Source organism: Budorcas taxicolor, chromosome 25 (assembly GCF_023091745.1).
Source record: "Budorcas taxicolor isolate Tak-1 chromosome 25, Takin1.1, whole genome shotgun sequence".
Taxonomy (NCBI): Eukaryota; Metazoa; Chordata; class Mammalia; order Artiodactyla; family Bovidae; genus Budorcas; species Budorcas taxicolor.
This window is the reverse complement of record NC_068934.1, coordinates 22,857,739-22,882,835: the sequence shown is the minus strand read 5'-3', so window position 1 is coordinate 22,882,835 and position 25,097 is coordinate 22,857,739. Positions and strand designations below refer to the sequence as shown.

Genomic DNA, 25,097 nt, shown 5'->3' with positions numbered 1-25,097 from the left:
ATCTGGCTGCCTATCAAACATCTAGCCATTTCCCCATTGTGGGCTCTATAGGTTTGGTATCTGGGGCAATGCAGAAAAGGTCTTCTTTTCTTCTGACAAAAGAAATACCCTTTCCAGGAGATGAATAGATGTATTGGGGAGGAGGGGTCCCTGAGGGTTTGCACGTGGTTTGCTGACACGGGCTTCTCTCGCCTTCCAGTCTCCTCTCCTCCCACCCTTACTAGGTCTGGCTTCCGCTGCGGCTGCCACATCCCACTACTGCAGTGCAGAAGCAGCCTCTGGGGGGAGGGACATGATTTTGAAGGAGGAGAGTCAGGTGGGCAGCTGGTAGAATGATGCTCCCGCTGCCATATGCCACTGTTGGGGCTGTCTAATTTCTCTGTCATGAGTGATGAAGTCATTTTTACAACATAATGAGGTACCAAGGGACCCAGAGGGCTGGCTTGCACTTGTGTATTCCTTTTTTAATTTGGGAATGGGAGCATCAGATGTGACAAAGGGAGGCACCCAAGCCCTGATTTGATTAGATTAAATCCATTAAACAGCCTGGCTCAGTCTATCCCTACAGATCCTCTCCAAGAGGATTAGTGCCCCACCTGGGGTGAGAAACACTGGAACCTTGTTGAGTGACAAGCCGCTACCCAAATGGAAACTGATTGATTGATTCCAGCAAAATAGATATCATCTGTAGAAATGACAAGTCACCAGTGTTCCTGTCACCTCTTCCAGGCAAATACTTGTCGGGTGGGCTTGATATGAGATTGTTTGTGGCTATGGGTCATAGGAAAAAGAAGATGACTGGGAATTTCACAGCGAACTCACTGTGGGTCACACTGAATGTTAATCATCAGACAGGCTGTGATGCTGGTTTTCAGAAACTGCCTTTGCTTCTTCAGATGTTTCTGTATCAGGGATACTGTCTGTTTCTCAGTTCTGGTAATCTGTTTATAATATAGAACATCCTCTCTCTCTCTCACTCACACTTACACAGACACACACACCTTTTCTCTTTTTTTTTTGTCTTACAGTATGAAGTGATTATATTCTCTTACATATAATCACTTTAAGAAAACACTGGAGGGTGTGTGTGTGTGTGTGTACATGTGTGTATAACAGAGGAGAAACAAGTAAAATGAGGTTTTAACTTAAAAATAAGCAAATCAAGTTCATCTTAGTGTGTCATTTACTGCAAAGGAAATCATGAGGAAAACAATTTTAAGTAGCTTTCAAGTAGTTCATCATTTTGAAAAGCAATCTTAATAAGCAAATGGCTGTTATTTCATTTCACAGATATTGTAATGATGCTCTTTGATACATTTAGAGCATAAATTAGTTTCTAATCCTGTTCTTCAGGCATAGAAAAGTCAAGTTTTTTTATATTTACTTTTGCATATTTCTTTGCTTTTTTCCCTCAACCAAAATTTATACCAGGAGTGGATTTTTTTTAGGTAGCACCTTAGTTGCCAATTATAAAGACAAAGGCTTTAAACAGAATAAAATATAATTTTAGTTGAGGTTCCTCTTATTACTTGGAACTTCAAGTTCATCAATATTTATCTAATTAATGATTTTATATATTGACTATTGTTCAGATAAAGCAATATTTTAGTTTATTTCATTGCTAAAAAATTAGTAGAATTTGCATTGATTGCTTGTTTTTATATATAATACTAATATAAATATACTGACATAAATATACTACCTGATATTACATATGCTGATATAAATATTGTCTGATATTATTGATAATGTACATTTACAAGTCAGAAAATTAAGCAAGTTATTTTAAAATGAAAATAGATTTATTGGGGGAAATTTATTTCTACAAAATATTTTATGTAAAATATAATGTTTACTTTTCTTCTCATTATTCACCTTTATTTGGAAGAAGCTGTGATCAGACCTTACATGAGTTTCTTAATTGAAATGGATTATAAAGCAAAAAAAAAAACAAATGGAAAACTCAGGCTATGGATCAGAAATTGGATTAATTTTACAAATGTGTAATTGATTAATTATATTGAATAATATCTTAAATGTATATTCTATAATCATCAATTCATTAAAATATTCTCAGATAAAATACATTACTATTTACAGTTTACAGTTTACAGTTTAACATTTAACCTATGGTGAGACATTTAAAACCCACCTGCAAGAAAGCTACAGTGGAATTTCAAAAGACAAAGTTGTTATAAAAATGAACCTGAAAAATAAATATTTCCTTTGAACTCCTGAAGTCAAGCAGTAGCATGGCTGTTTAACTCCTATGATACTGTAGAGTACAACATTCTCCTAACCCATAGTTAAAATGAATCCAGAAATCTAGCTCTTATATTAAAATGGGGGAAAATAGAAAGCCAGCTCTATTGCATAGCAACACAGAAGAGACACTCTAATCATGTAGAGTGGAGAGGGGGTGAGTGAATATCACAAGAGCTTTTCAATCAATGTGAGGTAGATCATTCAGGTATAAAATTTTTTCTTCTCCCTAAACAGGGCAAACAGTACATTTGTATTGGGGGTAGGAAGAGAGAGGATATGAAATATAAATTGTCTTCATAATTTTCTTAGTTCTCCATTTTAGGAGGCAGATGCAATTGCAATTAGAATTAAATTAATAAATAGACATATCACTAAACTTTTTATATATCATCATTCTTCCTTACAGCAACTCTATAAGGCAGACATTCTTATATATTCAAAGACATTGTGTTACTGACCAGAGGACTGAACAGAATAGCAGAGTAACTTTCCCCAAAATCACTACCTGGTAAAAGGAAGAGAAGTCTTTTGCTCAGAGGATAAACTTGAAAAACAGATGATGGTGGGTATTATTTTCAAATGCAGTTGTGTGTCAAAGTTGAGACTAGTGCTAGGGAAATAAAACACACGTGAGTAGTAAATGTTTCTTGGTACATGATCTATTTACTATTTCTTCAACTTCTTTATGTTCAATGCTTATATTTGTTGGTTTCTGTAACATCAGGCCAAACAAAAGTGATGACTGTCAAGCATAATACAACAAGCACAACTACATTAAATACTGATAAATGGAGAAATTCTTTAGGAGGACAGTATATCACCTCTGAAACATTACCACCTAATTTGATTTTGAAAGCAGGACTTAAAGAGAGTCATTTCAGAAGCTGATGAAGATGTGCTGAATAGAAAGTGTAATGGCAGTAGATTTTAGTATATCCCACAGTGTTGTTTCGAAGACTTAAGGATGAGGCCAAACTGGGCCACGCACTTGCTATTTCAAGTGCAGATTTATCCACAGGAATATTCTCAATTCTATTAGTCCAGAACTACTATCCTACAGTTATTCTAGGGAGTAACTCAGCTTTTTAGGACTGTTAGAATACCCAGAACAGTAGGTTGTCCCCATTAAAGACTCAAGAACAAATAAATGGTCAACTGATCTTAAAGGGCTATTGGGATAAAGAAGGCTCAAGGAAGAAAGACCTGTCGTCACCTACATTTAGGGAAGGGAAGATATCACTTCCTCAGATTTAAAATCTTTATACAAAAGGAGCTGGTGGTGGTTTCTTAAGCACATGCCACATGCAAAATATTCTGCTACCATCTAGGAATTGGAAGAAATAAAAGACCTAAACTGTGTTGTCCAAGAGACACAATAATATGGAGGATCTTGGGTTAAGTCTTTTGAAAGTGATCTACAGTGCTTTAGAAATATCTGAGAGAGACAGCTGGAAAAGAAAGGTGTGTATGTGTGTACATGTGTGTGTGTGTGGTGGGTAGGTATTGAAGGCAAGTGTGTAGGGGATACCAAGACAAGTAAAACTGATCTGAAGAAGACGGTCAATTTTTGTTTGCTTGTTTCCTGTCAGATATTTTAAATAGACTGTTGAGGCACAGATCAATGTACTGATGTATTTCAGTCCATACTATGTGCCCTCAGAATGGGAGCCAAGATTCAGGCACTTTAAGCTTCCAGAATTTCAGGATGACACGGGACAACTTTGAATCCATAGTCACAGAAATAGCATTATTAATTAGAGTAAAAACATTCTGGAGAAAAAAGACAATAACAGTTATTTGGAGAACTCTGTTGAATGTTAGGGAGTTTCTATATCATGATAGCTGATATTATAAACCACTTACTGTTAACCAGATACTGTCTCCTTTCATAATTGATTCATTTAATCTTCATGATAATCCCTTAAAGTATGAAGATACACTATCTCCACTTAACAAATGGAGAAGGTACGGCTTAGAGAATTCAAGTAGTAACAACTGCACAAGATCAGATCTAGCAAGAAATTGGAGTTGGAAGTTGAATTCATACAGTGTAACCATAGAACATGTATTCTTAACTAATGTTATGTTGTACCGTTTATATGTCCCAAAGAAAAATATGGCAGGCACTCTATCAGTTTGGTTAATGAACTGAAGTGAAAATTGCTGTCACGTCAGACTCTTTGTGACCCCATGGACTATACAGACCATGGAATTCTCCAGGCCAGAATACTGGAGTGGGTAGCCGTTCCCTTCTCCAGGGGATCTTCCCAAGGATCAAACCCAGGTCTCCTGCATTGGAGGTGGATTCTTTACCAGCCGAGCCAAAGGGAAGCCCAGGAATACTGGAGTGGTGGTGTATTCTTTCTCCAGAGGATCTTCCTGACCCAGGAATTGAACTGGGGACTCCTGCGTTGCAGGCAGATTCTTTACCAACTGAGCTTTCAGAGAAGCCCCCAATTTGGTTAATGAGGACAGTCAAAACAAGGTCAGAGGACTCCTCTTTTGGCCTTGATTGAATGATCTACATATAATCTGTATTTTATCAAGGAGATTGTCCTTTTCAGCAGGTGTTTCCACTTCACCCTTGCTGCTCCCCTCCATAATAAAAGGCAAGGCTCTTATTTCAGCTATGACAAGCTCCATTCTCTCTGGGCCTTTCCCTTGCCCCAGATCTGTCTCTTTTGTGAAGGCTGGGGGGAATATCTAGCAAATTACTGCTAAATCAGTTATTCTCATATCAGGAAAAGCAACATCAACACCACCAGGGTACTTATTAGAAATACAAACTCTAAGGCACCATACCAAGCTAGGAAATCAGAAGCTCTGGTCCAGCCCTCTGTTTGAACATGCTCCTTAAGGTGATGTTCGTACATGAGGAACTCTGGAAATCATAGTGCTAAACTATGTTACATTCCAGAACTATTTTTCCATCCTCAGTTTTCCGATTTCTTTGACTTCTTTTCTGAAGCTTAGATTTTGTTCATAAAAGGACAAAACCCTCCTCAAATGAGCTCTCTATTTAACTACTTATTTCAAATCAAACTACTAGGTATACATTAAATGTTACAAGGATGGAAAACACATCACAGGAAATATGGGCATTTGTTTATAATGACTTTGCATGAATTTTAATCTATAAAGATATTGAATCACTGTGTTCAACACCTGAAACTAGTATAATGTTGTAAGTCAACTATACAAAATAAATAAGCAGACAAACCATAGGAGGGACAGAATAGAACTCTTCTCTCACTCCCCATCGCTGTGGCCAATCATCTTTCAATAACATTTTGGTCTTTCAGAGTTTTTGTTATTTTATCTGCTGCTGGCACTGTTAGGGCTAGAATTGGTTCTGCCTCTATTAAAGTACAATATAGCTTAGGGGTTAAGTATTTAGAACCTACAACCAGACTGAGTCATTATAAGACATAGTTCTCCACTTAAAGTGTCTATGTGACTTCAGCAACTTATTTAACTCACCAGGACTTGGTTATTTCATCCATGAAATAAGAATGGTAGTAGTAGCCCTCCAATATAGTTTTTAGTTTAAAATGAAAATCTGGAACAGTGACTGGCACACAACTAGCACAATACCATTGGGTGTGATTATTTCTCCCTGACTGACTCACATTTATGGATTCATTTTTATGTGCCAGGCACCAGTCTAAGCCTTTTAGGTATATTGTCTCTTTTAGCCTCACAACAGTCCTATGAAGTGTGATAGACTAATACAATCATTGACCAACTCCTAACACCTTTTAAATGCTTAGGATATGTCAGACATTCTTCTGGGTCCTTAACTGGTAATAAATCATAGGTTCTATAAATATCCCTGTTTTGTAGATGAGGAATGAAGCATAGAGAGAAAAGTACACTGTTTAAGATCACTTAAGTAGAAAGTGACGGGAATGGACTTTGAACCTCAGATGTCGGCCCTAGTAAACATGATCGAGGCCATTACATTCCTTTTTATAGACAAGAAATTAGAAGCCAAATGAGGCTAAGTAGCTTTCCAGTCACATAGTTATTAACCAACAAAGCTAGAATCTTACAAAAATTTCTGTACGATACTGATAGCTTTTCTTCCTCTCCCACTTTAGTGACTTTGACCGCTTTACTTCCTTGCAAGCCTTCCTCTTATCTGAACTCACATGTATGCTTCTCACCTTCTGACTCCCTGACTTCATCATTTCCTACCCCCTCAATTTCAGTAAGCTTTTCATGTCTACTTAACTTTAGGGGCATAATTGCGTTCCCTCTGTGGTCACCCTAAACTCTATCAGCTCCAAGATGCCGTGGACTTATGATTTCTTCTCTTGCCTGCCCTACACCTACTTAAACCCTCCTTACAATTTTCCTGTTCATCTCACTCCTGATGTTCTTCTACTCACATGTATCACTATGTTCAGCCATTTTCAATTCTGCCTTCGTTTTGGATATGTAATGTAATCTCTTCCATGTTTTGAAACTTTGCTGATTCATTACCTCTTTGGAATTTCTTCATGTTAATCTTCCAAAGCCCAACTTTAAAGGTTCCTCCTGAAGGACTTGCTTCCTTGCCACGCCAGCTGAGATGGACTTTTCCCTCCTTTGCTTTCCATTTGCACTCTGGTTATGGCCTTTAGCGTAAGCTGTGTTTTGGCTAGTTGTCTTTCTTTTGCTCTCCTACTACACATAGAGCATCCTGGTCTTTTTCTAGGTGCCTAGTTGCATCATGTGGGCTCCCCTGGTGGGTCAGCAGTAAAGAATCTACCTGCCAACGCAGGAGACGCAGATTTGATCCTTGGGTTGGGAAGATCCCCTGGAGAAGGAAATGGTAACCCACTCCAGTATTCTTGCCTGGGAAATCTCAAGGACAGAGGAGCCGGGTGGGCTGCAGGCCATGGGGTCACAGAGTCAGACATGATTTAGCCACTAAACAGCAATAACAACAAGTTACATCTTGTAGATAAAAGAGCAGAGATTTACAGATTTCCATGTCAGAGAGTTTGGAATTCAGATACCAGCTCTATCGCTTGCTTTTTTCTCTTACACAGTCTGTCTCTAGTCTCTGATTTGTAAAATGAAAGGAAAGTGTAACTCAGAGTTGTTGTGAGGATTAAATGAATTAATGTAGGTGGAGAAAGTATAGCAAGTAAAATTTGGCTCCCTTTTCCTCCTCAACACAGTACCCTAAATATAGTCGCATAGAGGTTTGAAGTGTGAAAGCATAAATCAGTGTTGAATGAAGTGGCTGTCTCAATTTTGACTATCTGTAGTACATTAAGAAAAATGTAAACACGTTCCATATTGGCCAAGAATTTTGATAGTCATCATTTTAATTACTTGGATATTGATTTAGATATCATTTTCATAAAATTAGAAAAAACTAGATTCTGAAAAGTTTATGAATTATATTCTTAAATAGTTGGAAAAAGTCAATCCATTTTTATAATGCAATGGCCACTAATAATAAAGAGGATAGCTAAACAAATTAAGAAAGTTAAAACTAGGAAGCATTTGGAAATGTCACAGATTATATAATTAGAAACACTATTCAGGTTAAGAATGGAAAGTAAACATTGAAAGTAATCTACTGACATTTTAAATCTCAGGAATACTGTGATTTCAAGTAACTTAGTGAAAAATGAGTATTTAAATTTTCAGTTTTAATTCTGAAACACATTACTGACTATATATTATGTGCACAATTAGATGTAAATCCCAGCAATAAAACCCACTGACCTTGGAATTATATAGACTAGATTTAAAACAAGATTCCTCTACTTGGAGCTGCTTAACAACTTGGGCAAGTGATATCACTTACTTCAGGCTTAGTTTCTTCATCTAGAAAATGGGTATATTAATAATGTCATGTCATTGGGTTGTTAGATTTTTGGTATGTGAAGTATAAGCATGTCTTACCAGTTGAATAGTCACTCATTAAATTTAGTTCTGACTACAATATGAGTTGGGTAACAAATAGTTCATGATTGATTCGGCTTTACTGGCAGATGATTTTGTCCCCCAAGGGATATTTTGTGATTTCTGGGGACATTATTGGTTGTCACCATTTGCATGCATGGGCTACCAGCATCTCATGCATAAAGGTCGGGGTGCTGTTTACATCATCATACAGTGCACAGGACTACATCCCACAATAAAGAATTTTGTTCATCTCAAAATATCAACAGTGTGGGGGTTGAGAAACCCTAAACTCAAAAAAGATAAAATTAATCTCTCTCCAGTTTATCTAGAGATAGCAATGTTTTCAAATAGGCAGAAAGAAACTGATGATTGAAAGATATAAAATAAATGTCATGCACCATTCTTTCAAAATAAGTATTAGAAAAGGAGACACATATTAGCTAAGCCTGTTTAAAAAAAAAAAAAAATATATATATATACATATATATATTTGCAAACCTTAGCATGCACATGCACAATTATCACCTGGACTGCTTATTACAACAAATTTCCAGGCTTCACTCTTAGCACAGTCTGTTTTGGAAAGTCTGGAGTAAGAAGTCTGCATTTTTAATAAGCACTCCAGGGAATTCTAATGCATCTGGTTCATGGACAACAATTTGAAGGAATTCTTCCAAAGAGCTGAATGGAGTAGTTGGATGTATAGCTCATATAAACACTTTTGAAACTCCTTTAGCATTATGTAGCTCTGGTCCTCTTTATCCTTGATGTCGTAAGTAGCCTCAGTCTCATTTTTATTGAGCATAAGAAATAAATTAAGATGGATCTACAGAAACAACAGTAGTTTTCCAGTATACAGAAACCTACCCATAAACCCAAAACTCCCGTATCATTTTCTCTCTCTGCTTTCACCCTTTCTGGTGCACAGGTTCAATATTCAAACTCCCAGAACAGGGGAAAGACATTGGCCTTTGGGATCAGGTACCATTTCCACTAGGTCCAGGAAGCTTGCTTCACGCACTCCCTTGTATCTAGTTCTTCTCAGCCCTAAAGGAAACCTCCAAAATATTTTGGAGTTTGCACATAAAAGCATGTGGATTTCAGCCTTGAGACAGCTGAAAAGTCAACTGAAAATAATCAAGCATGAAAATACATTTTAAAACAATTTTGGGGGCAGGAGGAGAAGGGGACGACAGAGGATGAGATGGCTGGATGGCATCCCTGACTCGATGGATGTGAGTCTGAGTGAACTCCGGGAGTTGGTGATGGAGAGGGAGGTGTGCTGCGATTCATGGGGTCACAAAGAGTCGGACACAGCTGAGCGACTGAACTGAACTGAACTGAACTGAATAATGATTTTAAGTTTTTATATTTTAAAGATAGGATATGGGATTTTTGCATTTAATTTCTGGAAAATAAATCCATAGTTGGCAGAAGTTTAATATCACTGGGCATTTTAATGGGGATAATCATTTCTAGAAATAAAAAGTTTCTATTTTGTGCCAAACATTTAGGAAATAAGTTACTCTGACTCAGAGCCAAAGATAACCTATTCAGGAAATAGGATGCAGAAAGAACAGAAGAGAATATTCACCTCTTAAGTGACTGTTTAACTCTGTGAAGAGAAGCCACTGAAGACAGGTGGATTATTAGGCTATAGCAAGTAAACAAAAGTTTGTGTCCCAGTCTGTGATTCATAGAAAAAAGCTGATCTAGTTCATCCTTTCATAAAGTCATTTCTCAAATTTCAGTCGCAGATTAATAATGATCAAGGCTCTTTCAGAAACTCATGTCTTTAACAGTTACATTTAAACGTGCTCCTGGAAAAATGAGAACTTCTATGAGGCAGCCAATTTTGACTGAACTCAAGGTTCAATGTTTGCCTTGAAAAAATTTACTGAGAACACACAGCTTAGCTCACCAGAGACAATGTGTCCCCAGATTTCTCTGCAAGAGAAGTTTCCAAAGTTACCTGGTTAAGGGGATATATTTCTTGCTTAGTTTTACATCAGGAAAGTTTTTTTTTTGTTAATAATGGAATATAATTTTTACTTGTAGATGGATAAAGGTGTTAGCAATTCTATTTTAAATTGTTTATATGTATGCAAAAAGAGGGGTAGCCGAAACCCCTCCACTCAACCACCTACACAGAAAGACAAACCTGAGGTATATATATGAAGTACTAATTTTTTCTATTTTAAAAATATGTCCTGTGGGAGCTGATCATTAGATCTGGGGAGAATTTACATATGATTCCCTTCATAAAATTTTATGAATGGAGTTATAATTTCCATACTTCAAGGTATCAGACGCAACTAGACACAACTCCATTTGGCACTTACTATTTCTTCAGCAGCTCTTCAGTGAGTATCTCCTATGTATCAGGCACTGTGCTAGGCATTAGGGATACAGCAGTGTATCTGAAAAGCAAGCTCCTGCCCTTCAGCAGCTTACATTGTAGATGATATATAGACTCAAACCATATACAGTGTTTAAATAACTATTTACAATTTGTAATTATATCTATGAAGAAAGTGACTAAAATTATGTATAAACAGATTTATTCAGTTTAGTTCAGTTGCTCAGTTGTGTCTGACTCTTTGTGACCCCATAGACTGCAGCACACCATGCTTCCCTGTCTATCACAAACTCCCAGAGCTTGCTCAGACTCACGTCCATTGAGTAGGTGATGCCATCCAACCATCTCATCTTCTGTTGTCCCCTTCTCTTCCTGCCTTCAATCTTTCCCAGCATCAGGGTCTTTTCCAAGAAGTCAATTCTTTGCATCAGTTGGCCAAAGTATTGGAGTTTCAGCTTCAGCATCAGCCTTTCCAGTGAATATTCAGGACTGATCTCCTTTAGGATGGACTGGTTGGCTCTCCTTGCAGTCCAAGGGACTCTCAAGAGTCTTCTCCAACACCACAGTTCAAAAGCATCAATTCTTCGGTGCTCAGCTTTCTATACAGTCCAACTCTCACATCCATACATGACCACTGGAAAAACCATCACTTTGACTAGACAGACCTTTGTCGACAAAGTAATGTCTCTGTTTTTTAATATGCTGTCTAGGTTGGTCATAGCTTTTCATCCAAGGAGCAAATGTCTTTTAATTTCATGGCTGCAGTCACCATCTGCTGTGATTTTGGAGCCGCCCCCCCCCCCTCCAATAAAGTTTGTCACTGTTTCCATTGTTTTCCCATCTATTTGCCATGAAGTGATGGGACCAGATGCCATGATCTTTGTTTTTTGAATGTTGAGTTTTGTGCTTCAAATGATGTAGCAATTCAAGACAGTCCAATATCTATTTAAAATGGCTAGCCAATCCAGTTCAGAACATTCTTATTCTTTTAGAGAAAAAAAAAATTCTATCTTGAAATTGCTTGTAATTAACTTGATCTGAGAAATGTAGATCTGTTAACTCCTTTTTTTTTTCAGAGTTTTCGGAGCTGCCATACTTCTTACCTCTACCCTGAATATGCTAATCCCATCAGCAGCCAGAGTGCATTATGGGTGTGTCATCTTTGTTAGGATACTGCAGGGACTTGTTGAGGTATGGAACTACAGGATGACATCATTTTAAGGTTGGCATGCTAATAAGAATCAGAAGATTATCTTTGTTTTGACCTACAAATAAATATATTGTATTAGGTTGTGTCTACACAGTGGTAAAAAAAATTGGAAAAGTTAGAAACCAGATATCTTTAAATGATGATAGACTACCACTGTGGCTGTTTACCCCCACTTCTCTGGAATTGAGTGATGATGAAGTGTTTCGTGAATGACATAAAAAAAAAAAATTAAAGAAAGAACAGACAGTTTTGTTAATGTGCTGTGATAAAAAAGTCCATCCTCTGAATTAATATGTTTGGAGAGTTTTATAACAAGTCTCTCTTGGCTTTACCTCATGATCTGAATTTTCACTAAAAAAAAACCCAAAAAACATTTCATTGAATGTATTCTTTGGGCATCAACTCTAATGATTGACTTTTGCTCCATTAACCTGTAGTCTTTGAAGGAATATCATTTAAAAACTTGACAATGGCATACTTATTGCCCTTTCTCTTTCCATGAAATACGGTGAGAGTAGATAAGTCAGATAAAGTATTAAGGCACTGAAAACAGCTTCTTGTCTTTCCAAAAAGAAAGAAAAAATGATAGGATCAAAACAATACAAAAAAGAATATCTTAAAGATTTTAAGTTTTAGACACTCATTTCAGGAAGTATAACAACCTTCAAGGATCTAAGCTGCACCTTTTGTAGGGATTCCTTTAATTTGGGAATCACTAAGTTTAACTCCTTACAAAATTGTCTCTCAAATTGTTCAGAATTGCAGATGAACTGAATAATAAAGGATCTTTTCTCCGGCCTTAATCAGAAGAAAACTGAGGTAGAAGGAAGTCTTAAAGGGTGGGAATAACTTGAATACGTGACTAAAAAGAGGTCATGTCTTACCTGGTCTGGGCTGAAAGTTTTTAAAATGGAATTTTATGGAATCAGCAAAGAAAGGCCCTCACATGGCAACTGGAGACCCTGTGCCCATTCTAAGAAAACAGCATCACATCAGAGAAGTGAATATACTTATTTTCCTATGATCCAAGATTCTAAACAGTGCTGATATATCTCTTTCCATCACAGGGTGTCACCTACCCAGCATGTCATGGGATATGGAGCAAATGGGCTCCCCCTTTAGAGAGGAGTCGATTGGCAACCACCTCCTTTTGTGGTGAGTATTATGTGCAGGTACAGTTATGTGCATAAAAGCTTAGGAACAACATTTGTAAGAATTGAAAGTTGGCAAAACTCATCTGTAAAACCCATCTGTAAAACCATTTGAGGTGTGTCTGTATGTGCACATGAGGAAAGGTTTTGACCCACCATTCGATTTCTTTAATTGTTATTGGTCTACTGAAATCTTCAACTCCCTCTTACATTTTGTATTTTTCTCAGAGTTTATTCATTTCTTCTGAATTTTCAAATATATTCATTAATTATTTTATTATAGTTTTTTGAATTTGTTTTTTATTATAGTGTTGTACTATTTTATATCTCTGACTTGGGTGTGTAGATTATATTCACTTGTGTAGTCTTGTACTCCTGGATATGTGTTTGAAGTATGTGGATGAGAGTGCATATACATCCAAGTGTGCAAGGATGTGTTTGTAAGACCCAGTCAAGGAAAATGAGATGAAATCAAGAATGTCTATCGATTTCACTTACCTTTCTCTCATTTTCTCTTCTACTTTAGGATCCTATGCTGGAGCTGTGATTGCAATGCCTTTAGCTGGCATTCTTGTGCAGTATACTGGCTGGTCTTCCGTATTCTATGTCTATGGTATGTAGCATTTCTGTACAATAGAATTAAAAGAAATGTGCCTAAACTAAAGCGGTGTGATAGATCAATGAATGTACTTCTGTGTTTACTCATTATTGTTTTTTCATTGATTCTTTTCTTTATAATCTAAGATCAAGGGTAATATTCTATATCTGTGATTTTCTCTGCAATGTTATTTATTATTTTTAAAAGCAATCACATTGCTGATGGAAACTTTGTAATGTACAGTATGTGTTGCCCTTGACTATGAAAAGTTTAATTTAGCTCTTGATTCAAAGCTGATTAAAAGGAAGAAGCTAGGCAGCACCAACTTCTCTTTTGATTCTTGCTTTCTCGGTCATTTCCCTGATTCTATTTCCTTGAGACTCAATGGGATAGGAAGCTGAAAGGCCATATTAGTGTTAAGGCAAACATTCAATCTTGTGATGAAATATTAGCAGTCGCTGCAGGGGCAGTACATTTTAGTCCACATTTCCCCAGGATTAAAGAAGATTAAGCCCCCAAGGAAATAAAAATGACAGGAAGCCCAAAGTCCAAACTCCCTTTCTATTCACTTTCTAACCAGAATATGGAATCTTACCTCTTGAAAGTATCCCATAGTCTCTCGCTAAGATACACTTTTTTAATAAAGAGAAAAGAAGAAAGATAAGAGATCTGGATTCCAACTGATGTTGTCACTGATTAATACCAGTTTTGGACATGGGCAGGAGAATCTGAAAGATTAATGAGGTCATATAGGAGAACAGAACAGAATTTGGCTGCTTCCAAATGTGCTATGATCCATTTTCATTTTGAAATATTCTCATCAAAGCAAATTCTTATATTTGTAGAATATAAATAGTGGAGGATCTTATCCTGGTTTAAAAGCCATGGTTGGGTTTTGAATTCATGAATACCCTAAATGGTGAGCTATATATGCAGTAGAACATATTTTTTTTCCTAGGGAAATTTTCTTGTTGTTGTTGTTGATGTTTTCTTTATTTTAATTTTTATTTTATTTTACTTTACAATACTGTATTGGTTTTGCCATACATTGACATGATTCAGGAATGGGAACTCATGTACACCTGTGGCAGATTCATGTCAATGTAGGGAAATTTTTTTAACAGATTTTAATCCATAGCTTTTGTTTGATTTTATTTTAAAGCCCATAATTCAAAGCTATTTAAAGCACTTACTTACAAGGTATATAGTAAAGTTGGTATGCTGCTGTTGCTGCTGCTGCTGAGTCGCTTCAGTCATTTCCGACTCTGTGCAACCCCATAGACGGCAGCCCATCAGGCTTCCCCGTCCCTGGGATTCTCCAGGCAAGAGTGGAGTGGGTTGCCATTTCCTTCTCCAATGCATGAAAGTGAAAAGTGAAAGTGAAGTTGCTCAGTCGTGTCCAACTCTTTGCAACCCCATGGACTGCAGCCTACCAGGCTCCTCCGCCCATGGGATTTTCCAGGCAAGAGCATTGGAGTGGGTTGCCATTGCCTTCTCCAAAAGTTGGTATGGCCATCCATTAAATTCTCTGATTTGTGCCTTAGTCCATTATTTAATTGAAGATGTGATGTGACTTTAAGAATATGAATTTTCCACAAAGGACCCAAGAAAACCTACCTCATTATTTCAAGTTATATCTCATTTTATACTTATCATTGAATGCCTTCCCAAGTGGCACTGTGGTAGAGAATCCGCCTGTTAATACAGGAGACATAAGAGATGCCGGTTCAATCCCTGAGCCAGGAAGATCCTCCGCAGGAGGGCATGGCAACCCACTCCAGCATTCTTGCCTGGAGAATCCCACGGACAGCGGAGGCTGGTGGGCTACAGTCCATAGCGTCGCAGAGTCGTACACGGTGACTGACATGACTTAACACGCATGCACAATCTGAAATATCATAATAATAGTACTTACTTACTTGCTGTATATGACAAAAGCTTGGTCTTTGAGCCACATATTCAATATTCATTTTTTTAGTTAATGAGATAAGACCCATATGGCAGCTTAAGTTTTAGAAAGATAATGCATATATAGCAATTAGCTGAGTGTCTAGCACTTCAGATGTATTCAGTTAGTCGAAATTATAATTATTACTCAATTACAGGAGTTCCCATTTATTGAGTGCTTATCTTGTGCCATCCACTATGCTAGTTTCTTTATGTATTGCCTTCTGTAACTTCTGTTTGCAAAAATCTTATTAAAAAAATGAATTATCTCATTTGGTAGTAGAGATTTTCAGAGATTTAGTTACTGATTAGAAGATGTAGCTAATGAGTGACACAGTTGCAATTTGAATACAGGAGAACCATATTCCACAACCACTACACTCTACCAAACTGTCACACACCATCTGATTCCAAATTGTGTTTGCTATCACATTCAGTATTTAAAAGGGCACAGTACATCAGAAGTTATAATATTAAGAAGCACTTAGAGATTGACTAGCCCCCCCCACCAAAAAAAAAAAATACAGTATTATAGTGATCAGGGATTAGATTGTTACCCAGGGGAGAAATAGAACAGTATGAGGAAAAAATGAAATGGCCGGTTGATGAGAATCAGGATACATTATATGAATTTTTTCTGTTATTGATGCTTCAGTTTTATATTGCACAATAAGGGCATATTTTAATGGTGAAAGTGCTAAATAAAGGGATGAAATAGAGCTTGCAGTAGCATGTTTATTGTATTAGAATTTATAACTTTCATCTGTCTAAACAGTGATCCATAGGCAATAGTATATGCTGTGGTATACAGTCACATAAACTGTTAAGTATTACCACATTAGTTACAGAAGCCCATTTTTCATGTACAGTATCTATTCAGGCTAAAATATTCTTCTGAAAATTGAAAGTGAAAGTCACTCAGTTGTGTCCCCATGGACACATGGACCCCATGGACTAGTCTTTGTGACCCCATGGACTAGTCCATGGACTTCTCCAGGCCAGAATACTGGAGTGGGTAGCCTTTCCCTGCTCCAGGGGATCTTCCCAACCCAAGGATCCAACCCAGGTCTGCCACATGGCCAGCAGATTCTTTGCCAGCTGAATCACAAGGGAGCCCACCAGTACTGGAGTGGGTAGCCTATCCCTTCTCCAGGGAATCTTCCCAAGCCAAGAACTGAACTGGGGTCTCCTGAATTGCGGCCCAATTCTTTACCAGCTGAGCTATGAGAGAAGCCCAAGAATATTCTTTTAGGTTTTATTTAATCGTCTGTTTACAGATCTGGGAATTCCATGGACAGAGCAGCCTAGTGGGCTATCATCTATGGGGTTGCGAAGAGTTGGACACAACTGAGCGACTAACACATAACACACATTGCTAGATCTGCACGTCCTCACCGGAGAGGGGAAAAAGCATGTCTTTTCCTTGGAAATGCAGACCGCTACCCCCATTAAAGACAGACATAAATAAAAGGATTTACTCCCAGCAAAATTTTTTGAGGACAGGAATTTTTTCTTGTTTATCATATTTCTGTCATTCAGCAGGGTACCCGGAAAAGTAACTGTTCAGTAAATATTTGTTGAATGTACAAACATGTTCCAAACTATACCATTCAATAATTATCTATTGTGAGTTTCCTGTGTTTCAGCATTGTTCAACAGTGATAAAGATTAAACTACAGCACTAGTCTTCAGATTGCATGAAGTCTAGTGACAAAAGGCAAGTAGAGATGGCTAGGTTCATTTGGAGAAGCATCAGCTCAAATTCACATTTTATAATCCTGTCACAAGATTACTGTAGTTTTATCCCAGCTACTGACTGTTAAATGGAAGTAGTTAGGGGAGTATGCCTTTCCTTGACTTCCTCCTTTTGAACTCTTGCTTTCAGGAAGCTTTGGAATGATCTGGTACATGTTTTGGCTTTTGGTGTCCTATGAGAGTCCTGCAAAGCATCCTACTATTACAGATGAAGAACGTAGGTACATAGAAGAAAGCATTGGAGAGAGTGCAAATCTTTTAGGTGCAATGGAAGTAAGAACTTTATTATGGTGTATATTCCTATCTTGTTCTCCATCTCACCTCTCTTCAACCAAGCAGATTGTTTTATGTGTCCCTATTCAGCAAAACTAATTTGGTATCAGTCATGATTGCTTTTTTTTTTTTTTAACTCCATGCATATTCCCTGACTTAGAAATGATTGCTCCTTCTTCCATCTATGATTTCTTTTTTTCTGTAACTTTTCTTAAGCACCTTCAAATTTTAACTGGATTATAGCTTTAATACTGTAGCTGTAAACTTCAGTAAATTTTTAAAAATAGCTCAACATAGCTAAATGAAACAAAATTCAACCAATAGTTGTTAAATTTAAATTACAGGAAATGTCAAATCACCTAACACAGTCATGAAAGGAGAAGATATTTTTATTCATTGAATATTCTAAATCCAAGTTTTATACATGTGTATTTTTACATAATTTAGTAAATACTAAAACATTAGCATGCCAACCATAGGTAGCTAATCTGAAAAATATTCTAAATATAATATAACACTTTTATTGATAAAATATTACCATTTTTAGGATTAACATATGAAGATCAAGTGTTATAATATTGTAAAGCCTTTTTCTGATTATAATTTGGTTTCTTGGGCAGGATTTGCTGATAGGGAAAGAAATGCACTTCTATATCAGTAATACAAATATTTTAGTACACATATTAAGACATCATAAATAGCAACTAATGAATACCCATCTGATGCTGTAAAAATAAAATAAAACCCTTTAGCAAAAATATTATAGACAGTCTCAGTAATTCAGGACCTAATCAACTCAATTTCTTTTTGTTAGGAGTTGAAAGTTACTGTGCATTTAACCAATGACTCTTATGCATTATGCTTCCCTCAACTTTTGTATTTGATTTCAGCTCTGATTCTCTACTTTATTTGTTAGGGAAGGCTTGTCCTTGGCATCTCATTCTAGGAAGAAATGTCTGTCACCCATTGTTGCTGAGGGCATCTTGGCCTTTAATGAATAAGAAAATGCCATATTGGGTAACATTTGAAATTAAGCCCGTACTTAAAAAAAATCTTACATTGTATTTGTTCCATTAGCTAAACAGGTTGGCGTTAGAATGCACCCCTTCCTGTTTTCTTCTGTAAATAGACTGATAATTTTTTTTTCTGATGGTAGCTACTCAAGAAACAAGTGATGATGTGGGGGTGGGTTCATACTTAGCTTCCTGTTCTAGTCCAAAATATTCTGATTAGCCCATATCATCATTGATAAAATACGCTTCTTTTATTTACCAGTTCTTGAGAGATTGTGTGGTGTTGAGGTGAGGTATATATTTTTTAAAACAGCAAGAAATTTAGTCTAAGTGAAAAGCAATTTCTGGAAATGACTCAAAAGAGAGTAATCGGTAGATTGACAAAACCGTATAGGTGAACTCAAATTCTCCGTTTCTTAGACTTCACTATTTTTCTACACTCAATAGTTTACTTCTTGCTGCTTTTTTTTTTTGACTCTCCTGAAGTCAATTTAAAAATGAGATCAAGTGGGAATAGAACTTGTATTTTAATTATTTTGAACTTTTTATTGTGATCAAGTTCAACATTTAACAGAAAGAATAAGTAACAGGAATATCTATATATCCACTGCATAGAAACAAAAGTTTTTAACATCTTGCCTTATTTACTTCACTTTTCTTTTTGTTGAGCAATTTTAAAGTAAATGAGATGTCATAATACTTTACCCACAAATACATGCTTCTCTAGAAAAATAATATTTTCCTTTGTAATCTAAGTACTATCATCATACCTAGTACAACTAAAAGTAATTCTCTAGCATTATCCAATACTAGATCATATTGAAATTTCAGATGCCCAGTTCAATCCTAATATCTAATCAATATTCATGTCTTTTGTAGCCATTGTTTGTGGAGTTTGGATCAAATTAAGGATCATATATTGTAGTTGATTCTTATGTCTTTTATATCTGTTATTTTTCTCTACAAAATAATTAAATATGTGAACAGAAAAATGTACAAACATAAGCAAATAGCTTGCTGAATTTTTACAAATTAAACACGCCAATGAAGCAAACAACCAGTTCAATAAATAGAATGTTATCAAAATATCATAAGTCCCCCTACAGCCACCAACAATTTTTTAAGAGAGATGACTAGACACTTTCTTTTACATTTGATGAAGTGCTTTGTGGCCTGAAGAAAAAGTACTTAATGAAGATGATCCTGATATAAATTAAAAACAACACCTTCTCGGCAAGAAAAATATTTTCTTCTTAAAATCTTCTGAAGTTATTACTTATTAAAAGGCAATGCTATAATAGACATTCCTGTATTTGGTCATTTTTATTATCTTTGAAATAAGTATATTTATTTGGCACCATTTTTCTAGAACTTATCAGGAAAAAATTCTTTTAAATTTGCACTTTTTGAATCCATCTATGATGGTGGCACTAGAAACTTTTACCTAAAGCCAAAATACTCACTATTTATTATTAGGACAGGTTTTTGTTTTTTGATTTGTTCCCTGTGATCAACACAATGTATCTTCCTACTATGTCACTTTAAAGTGACATCACTTTAAAGTGATCTGTAAAAAGTTTCATTAGATTCACAACCACTGCTAGTAATTATGAGGCTCTACACTCAGCAATAATGACTAAATCTTGTAAAAAACTGTTTGCCACCTCTTTTACTAACTTCTCAGCTTGAGAATCCAAGACAGGGCTTCCCTGGTGGCTCAGAAGGAAAGAGTTCACCTGCCCATGCGGGAGACCCGGATTCGATCCCTGATCCGGGAAGATCCTGCCTGCTGGGGAGCAGCTAAGCTCCTCCTCCTCACCAAGAGAAGCCATCTCAATGAGAAGCTACAGCTTGAGAGTAGCCCCGACTTGTCACAACTAGAGAAAAGCCTGCACAACAACGAAGACCCAGCACAGCCTAAATAAACAAATAACATTAAAATAAATAAAGCCAAAATAAATAAATAATACTAAAAAAATTCCAAAACTAGTGATAAACATTAAAGAGTATTTCTGTGTTCAAAATAAAGAACTGAGGAAGTGTTTGGAACTATGAGAGATTTTTTAAGGTCTAAAAATATTAATCTTGAGGGAAGATAATTGCTTTGTATTGGGCATACACAGCATCTTTAAATATACCAGGTGTAATTTTTTAATGAGTGTCATAAGCAAAGCCAATCATATTTAAGTTAATTTTGAATGTCTTGCATATCTTAAATAGCTAGTTATGGTGTGCTGGGTGGCCAAATGCTTAACCCAGATGTATACCATCTGAATTTTAAAGACTCTTACACTTCAGTGTCACAGAATTGATACTGATATCCACTGGCTACCAAGAGAATTTGTAGTTAGGTAATGTTGTCATTAACTCTTGATGGGGTTTAGAATGCTGCACATTTTTCTTATTTTTCTTCTCCTAACTGCGTTGAATTTTCAACATTTTATATAAAATATGTCAGATACCAACAAGGTCATTGATTTGGCAGCGAGTTTTAGCTGAGGCCTGATCTATCACTGCCAAAACAAAATAAAACAAAAATCTTGGAAACTAGGGTCTATGCATTTGGAATTACTTTTTGAGAAAAATAGAATCTTACATATTTCTAAAACTGAAACAATTTAATCAGAAGGAGAACCGTGTCTTCTTTTCTTCTTCAAACAATTATTTATGAAGCTAAGGTTAACTGGACTGTTGCAATTAATGACTCACTACCTCCTGCCTATCTCCTATTCATGCTTCAGCATACACATCATAAAAATGCAAAGGTATCTATGGTTCTCATTTAAGTTAGGAAATATTTAAAATGATCAGAATGGCTCTTTTTTTTGGAATTTCAGAAATTCAAGACTCCATGGAGAAAATTTTTTACATCTATGCCAGTCTATGCAATAATTGTTGCAAACTTCTGCAGAAGCTGGACTTTTTATTTATTGCTTATTAGTCAACCAGCATATTTTGAGGAAGTCTTTGGATTTGAAATCAGCAAGGTATGTAAAAACTATCCTTCTTTAAATAGAGCATTACTTTTGTACTTTAGTGACTATTAAGTTCCTTTGCCATTATTTTATCTCCTAAATTTTATCTTGCAAATTAGAATTACAAATGAATTCTAGTAATTAAAGACTAAACTAGGCATCTGAGTGCCTACTACATTTAAATGCCTGCTAAAAACTGTTGCTGGGATAAACAAAACAGACCTAGTCTTTGCCCTCACAGAGTTTACCTCTTGGTTGGGATGGGCAACAACATAGTCTTTTTCTTGTAAACAAGCATAATTCCCTTTAAGTTTCAGGTCAAAGGCAATACATCAGTGAACAAAAAAATATTTCATTTAAATGGAATTGAATTTATATAATTATCAATTTAACTCTGCTTCGACACCCTCAGAAATCTATCTGGCTTAAAGATTTGAGGATAGCAAAAATATCTGAAAACAATCTTGTATCTTATTTATCCAGTTTAATCATTTGGCAAGCATTTGTTGAACATGATATGTGAAGATGTATGTGTTATATTGAGAAATAAAAATGTGGTTCCTCAAGTGTTCACAGCTTGGTGGTGTAGACAAAAATAAAACATTTCCAACTAACAGCACAGCATGCTCAATGCTACAGACATTTATTTGTAGGTATGAAAATATAATCATTTTAAGATTCTTGTAAGGATTAAATGAACATAAAATACTGCAATATAGTGAAATTTACAAGCTCTTCTCATATTCATGAATAACGTATATTGTCCACCAACTGAATAACTATCATCATCTCTATTGAAATGATGGAGAAACAGAAGCTAGGGAAAGTATTTAAATTATCAAAGGGCAAGCTAACAATAAGTGGCAGAATTAAGTTTAAGCCCATATGCTTCGGTTTATGTTTCAGTTCCCTTTACTATGCCATTCAAATTCAGGTAAACCATAATTCATTTAAACATGAAGCAAGTATTTGCTCAATGCCATCTCTGTGACAAGTGCTTTGCTGAATACATTTGTCTGCATTGGCCGTGGACTTGCCATTTCTCTTCATGTCATTACATAAGTCCAGCTGGGCTCGCTATTCATATTATGCCTCTTTGAATGACTATCTGAGGCCAGAAACTGAAGAAAACCCGAGTTTAGGAGTAGCTATTCTAAGAGCTCTTTTGTAATCCCTGTTTCTAAGGAAACTGCTTCCTCCATGCCTGAGAAGAATGACTGCTTTAGACAGGGCTCTTCTCTCTGGAGCTGATCAAACATTGCAGGGTAGCCTTTGGGAGCTCTGAGAGGTGTTATACGTCTCAACAAAGGCTGCTGGAGGTGTGAGTCCATTTTCACAATCTAGGACAAGTATGACACTGAGAGGCTATTAATAAAGTCTAGTCTCATCAGGGAGAGTGAGGGAACCAACTGATGTTAATGAAACTGTGTGGTCATTCTGGCCCTTAGCTCCAATTAACAGAAAACGCCTGAGTAAATGATATTTTGCAAAACCTAAATGTAATCACCATTTATGTTGATCTAATTCACTTATTATATTTTAATTACAATTTTGATAAATTCTACACACACAAATCGGCCTGAAGATTTTGATTATACTGGTTTTTAAAAATTACTGACTTATCTAAAGTATGTGAAAAGGAGATGATGGAGGCAATAAAACACGAGGTTTGGATCCAGGCTGACATGGTCCTAAATCCAAGCTCCACAAGAGAGTATTGATACATAACCTTGGTCCTGTTCTTGAATAATTGTCTCCTCAGTTTTCTGACCTGTAAATAACAATATTAAGACTGTCTTTCACCACAGTATATTAAGTAGAGTTCCCTGTGCTATATAGTAACACAATATTGTAAAGCATCTATACCCCAATAAAAATTAATTTTTAAAAAAGACCATGCTTCAGAAGCGCAGGAAACTTTAAGTGAACTAAAGTATTTGTACAGAGTATTGTTTTAATCAACCTTAGTTAAACTGAGTATCCTACAGATAAAACCACAAATGCAATGACTTTTTCGTATGTGTGTATACATATACACACAGACACACACATACAGAGTCTCAGCCTATACTCGTATATGAAACTTCCCAACCCCTTGAGAATGGCATAATCCTTTGAAGTCATAGTTTCTTCATCACTGCAATGAAGATAATAATATTAAAAGTTTCTGTCTGGAGTGAAAGAAAGAATAAAATTGCCTGGATATTTAAGCTATTTAGAGTCATTTAATATCTCAATTAGTCATTAGTCATCCCAAGCCCATGGTCGTGACACCGCAGTGTATAGCATTGTGTATAGCATTGTGTATAGCATTGTAAAATAAAACAGAATCTTTTATTAATCCTTAGTAATCTAGTTTAGAAGGACACATTTATACAAATAATGAACATTTATCTAGTATTTACTATTTTCTAGGAATTGGTCTTCAAAGTATGTTTAGTAAAAATCTTCCTTATATATTGATGTATATGAAATTTACTAAGTCCCTATGTGTGGTAATACACAATTGAAATATATTTTATTCACAATTTCTGCCTGCCTGATGCCCAGAGGACAGTGTTTTACATGTAATTGTTGATCAAAAAAATGTATGTTGAATTGATGCTGGCAGGTTAGGTTTTAGATTGGGCCATTTAGTATGAAATTAGTTCAGAAACTAAGAATGCTATGTGACATTGTAACCAAATATTGGTATTTGACATGGAAAATGCCTAAAACTGAGAATCGATCTGGATTTTTTGAGCTCTTAATCTATAGAAACTAAATATAAAACTCATAAGAGATATATATTTAGCATGCAATTAAGATTTTATCTTTATTGTGAATTAAAAACAAATTTTAAAATAGTCTCTTCAAGGTTTGTCAAATGTATTTCCCTTCTCTCTGGTTCTGTCTCTCTCTTTTCCTCTGTTGCTAATGATGAATTTCTACAAACGTATTTAAGACTATAAAATAGGCACATAAATGTGAATCATTCTGTGATAAAATTCAGGATAGTTTACTCAGAAACTCAAGATTTACTGACTCATAGCAGAAAAGAAGTGTTATCATCTGGAAGAGAAAAAAGAATCAAAGTAAATTTATGTAACTTTTCTCATTTATTCTGTGGAAGTTATTGCCTACTCTGAGAATGAGTAAGTGGTCATTTACTGACAGTAGTTTTTCCTTCCTTTGTCCATAAAGAGCTTACAAGACCAATAAATTGCCCACATTACTTATTTCTCTCCTTTTTGTTTTTCATCAGGTTGGCATGCTCTCTGCTGTGCCACACTTAGTAATGACAATCATTGTACCTATTGGAGGGCAGATTGCAGATTTTCTAAGAAGCAAGCAAATTCTTTCAACTACGACAGTAAGGAAGATCATGAATTGTGGTGGTAAGTATGTTAAGAATGTTTTTACTTAACAAAGTTCGAATCGACATGAATCAACTTTTTCTATGCATATCACATATGCTATTAAATTTGTACCTTCAATGTTCATTCATAATCATTCTCCCATCTTCAAATATTCATAACTTCTAGTTTTAGATAATTGCATAACTAACTTGACCCATCCCACTATTTAAACTTAAGGTTGTCTTTGTTGTTTTTCTTAAAACACAAAGAAGGCTTCAGTAACTTCTGTGAATAAATTACTGTTAT

The 25,097-nt window shown here is 35.9% G+C and overlaps 1 protein-coding gene across 1 annotated transcript in view; it reads left to right on the top strand.

The window, feature by feature from the left end:
* SLC17A6 (solute carrier family 17 member 6) overlaps positions 1 to 25,097 on the top strand; it is a 38,508-nt gene that overhangs the window by 11,293 nt on the left and 2,118 nt on the right. The window contains exons 4-9 of the mRNA XM_052662149.1: positions 11,608 to 11,722; positions 12,809 to 12,896; positions 13,419 to 13,505; positions 17,323 to 17,465; positions 21,316 to 21,465; positions 24,698 to 24,830. Coding sequence (XP_052518109.1) covers positions 11,608 to 11,722; positions 12,809 to 12,896; positions 13,419 to 13,505; positions 17,323 to 17,465; positions 21,316 to 21,465; positions 24,698 to 24,830 — 716 coding nt within the window. The remainder of the gene's footprint in view (positions 1 to 11,607; positions 11,723 to 12,808; positions 12,897 to 13,418; positions 13,506 to 17,322; positions 17,466 to 21,315; positions 21,466 to 24,697; positions 24,831 to 25,097) is intronic.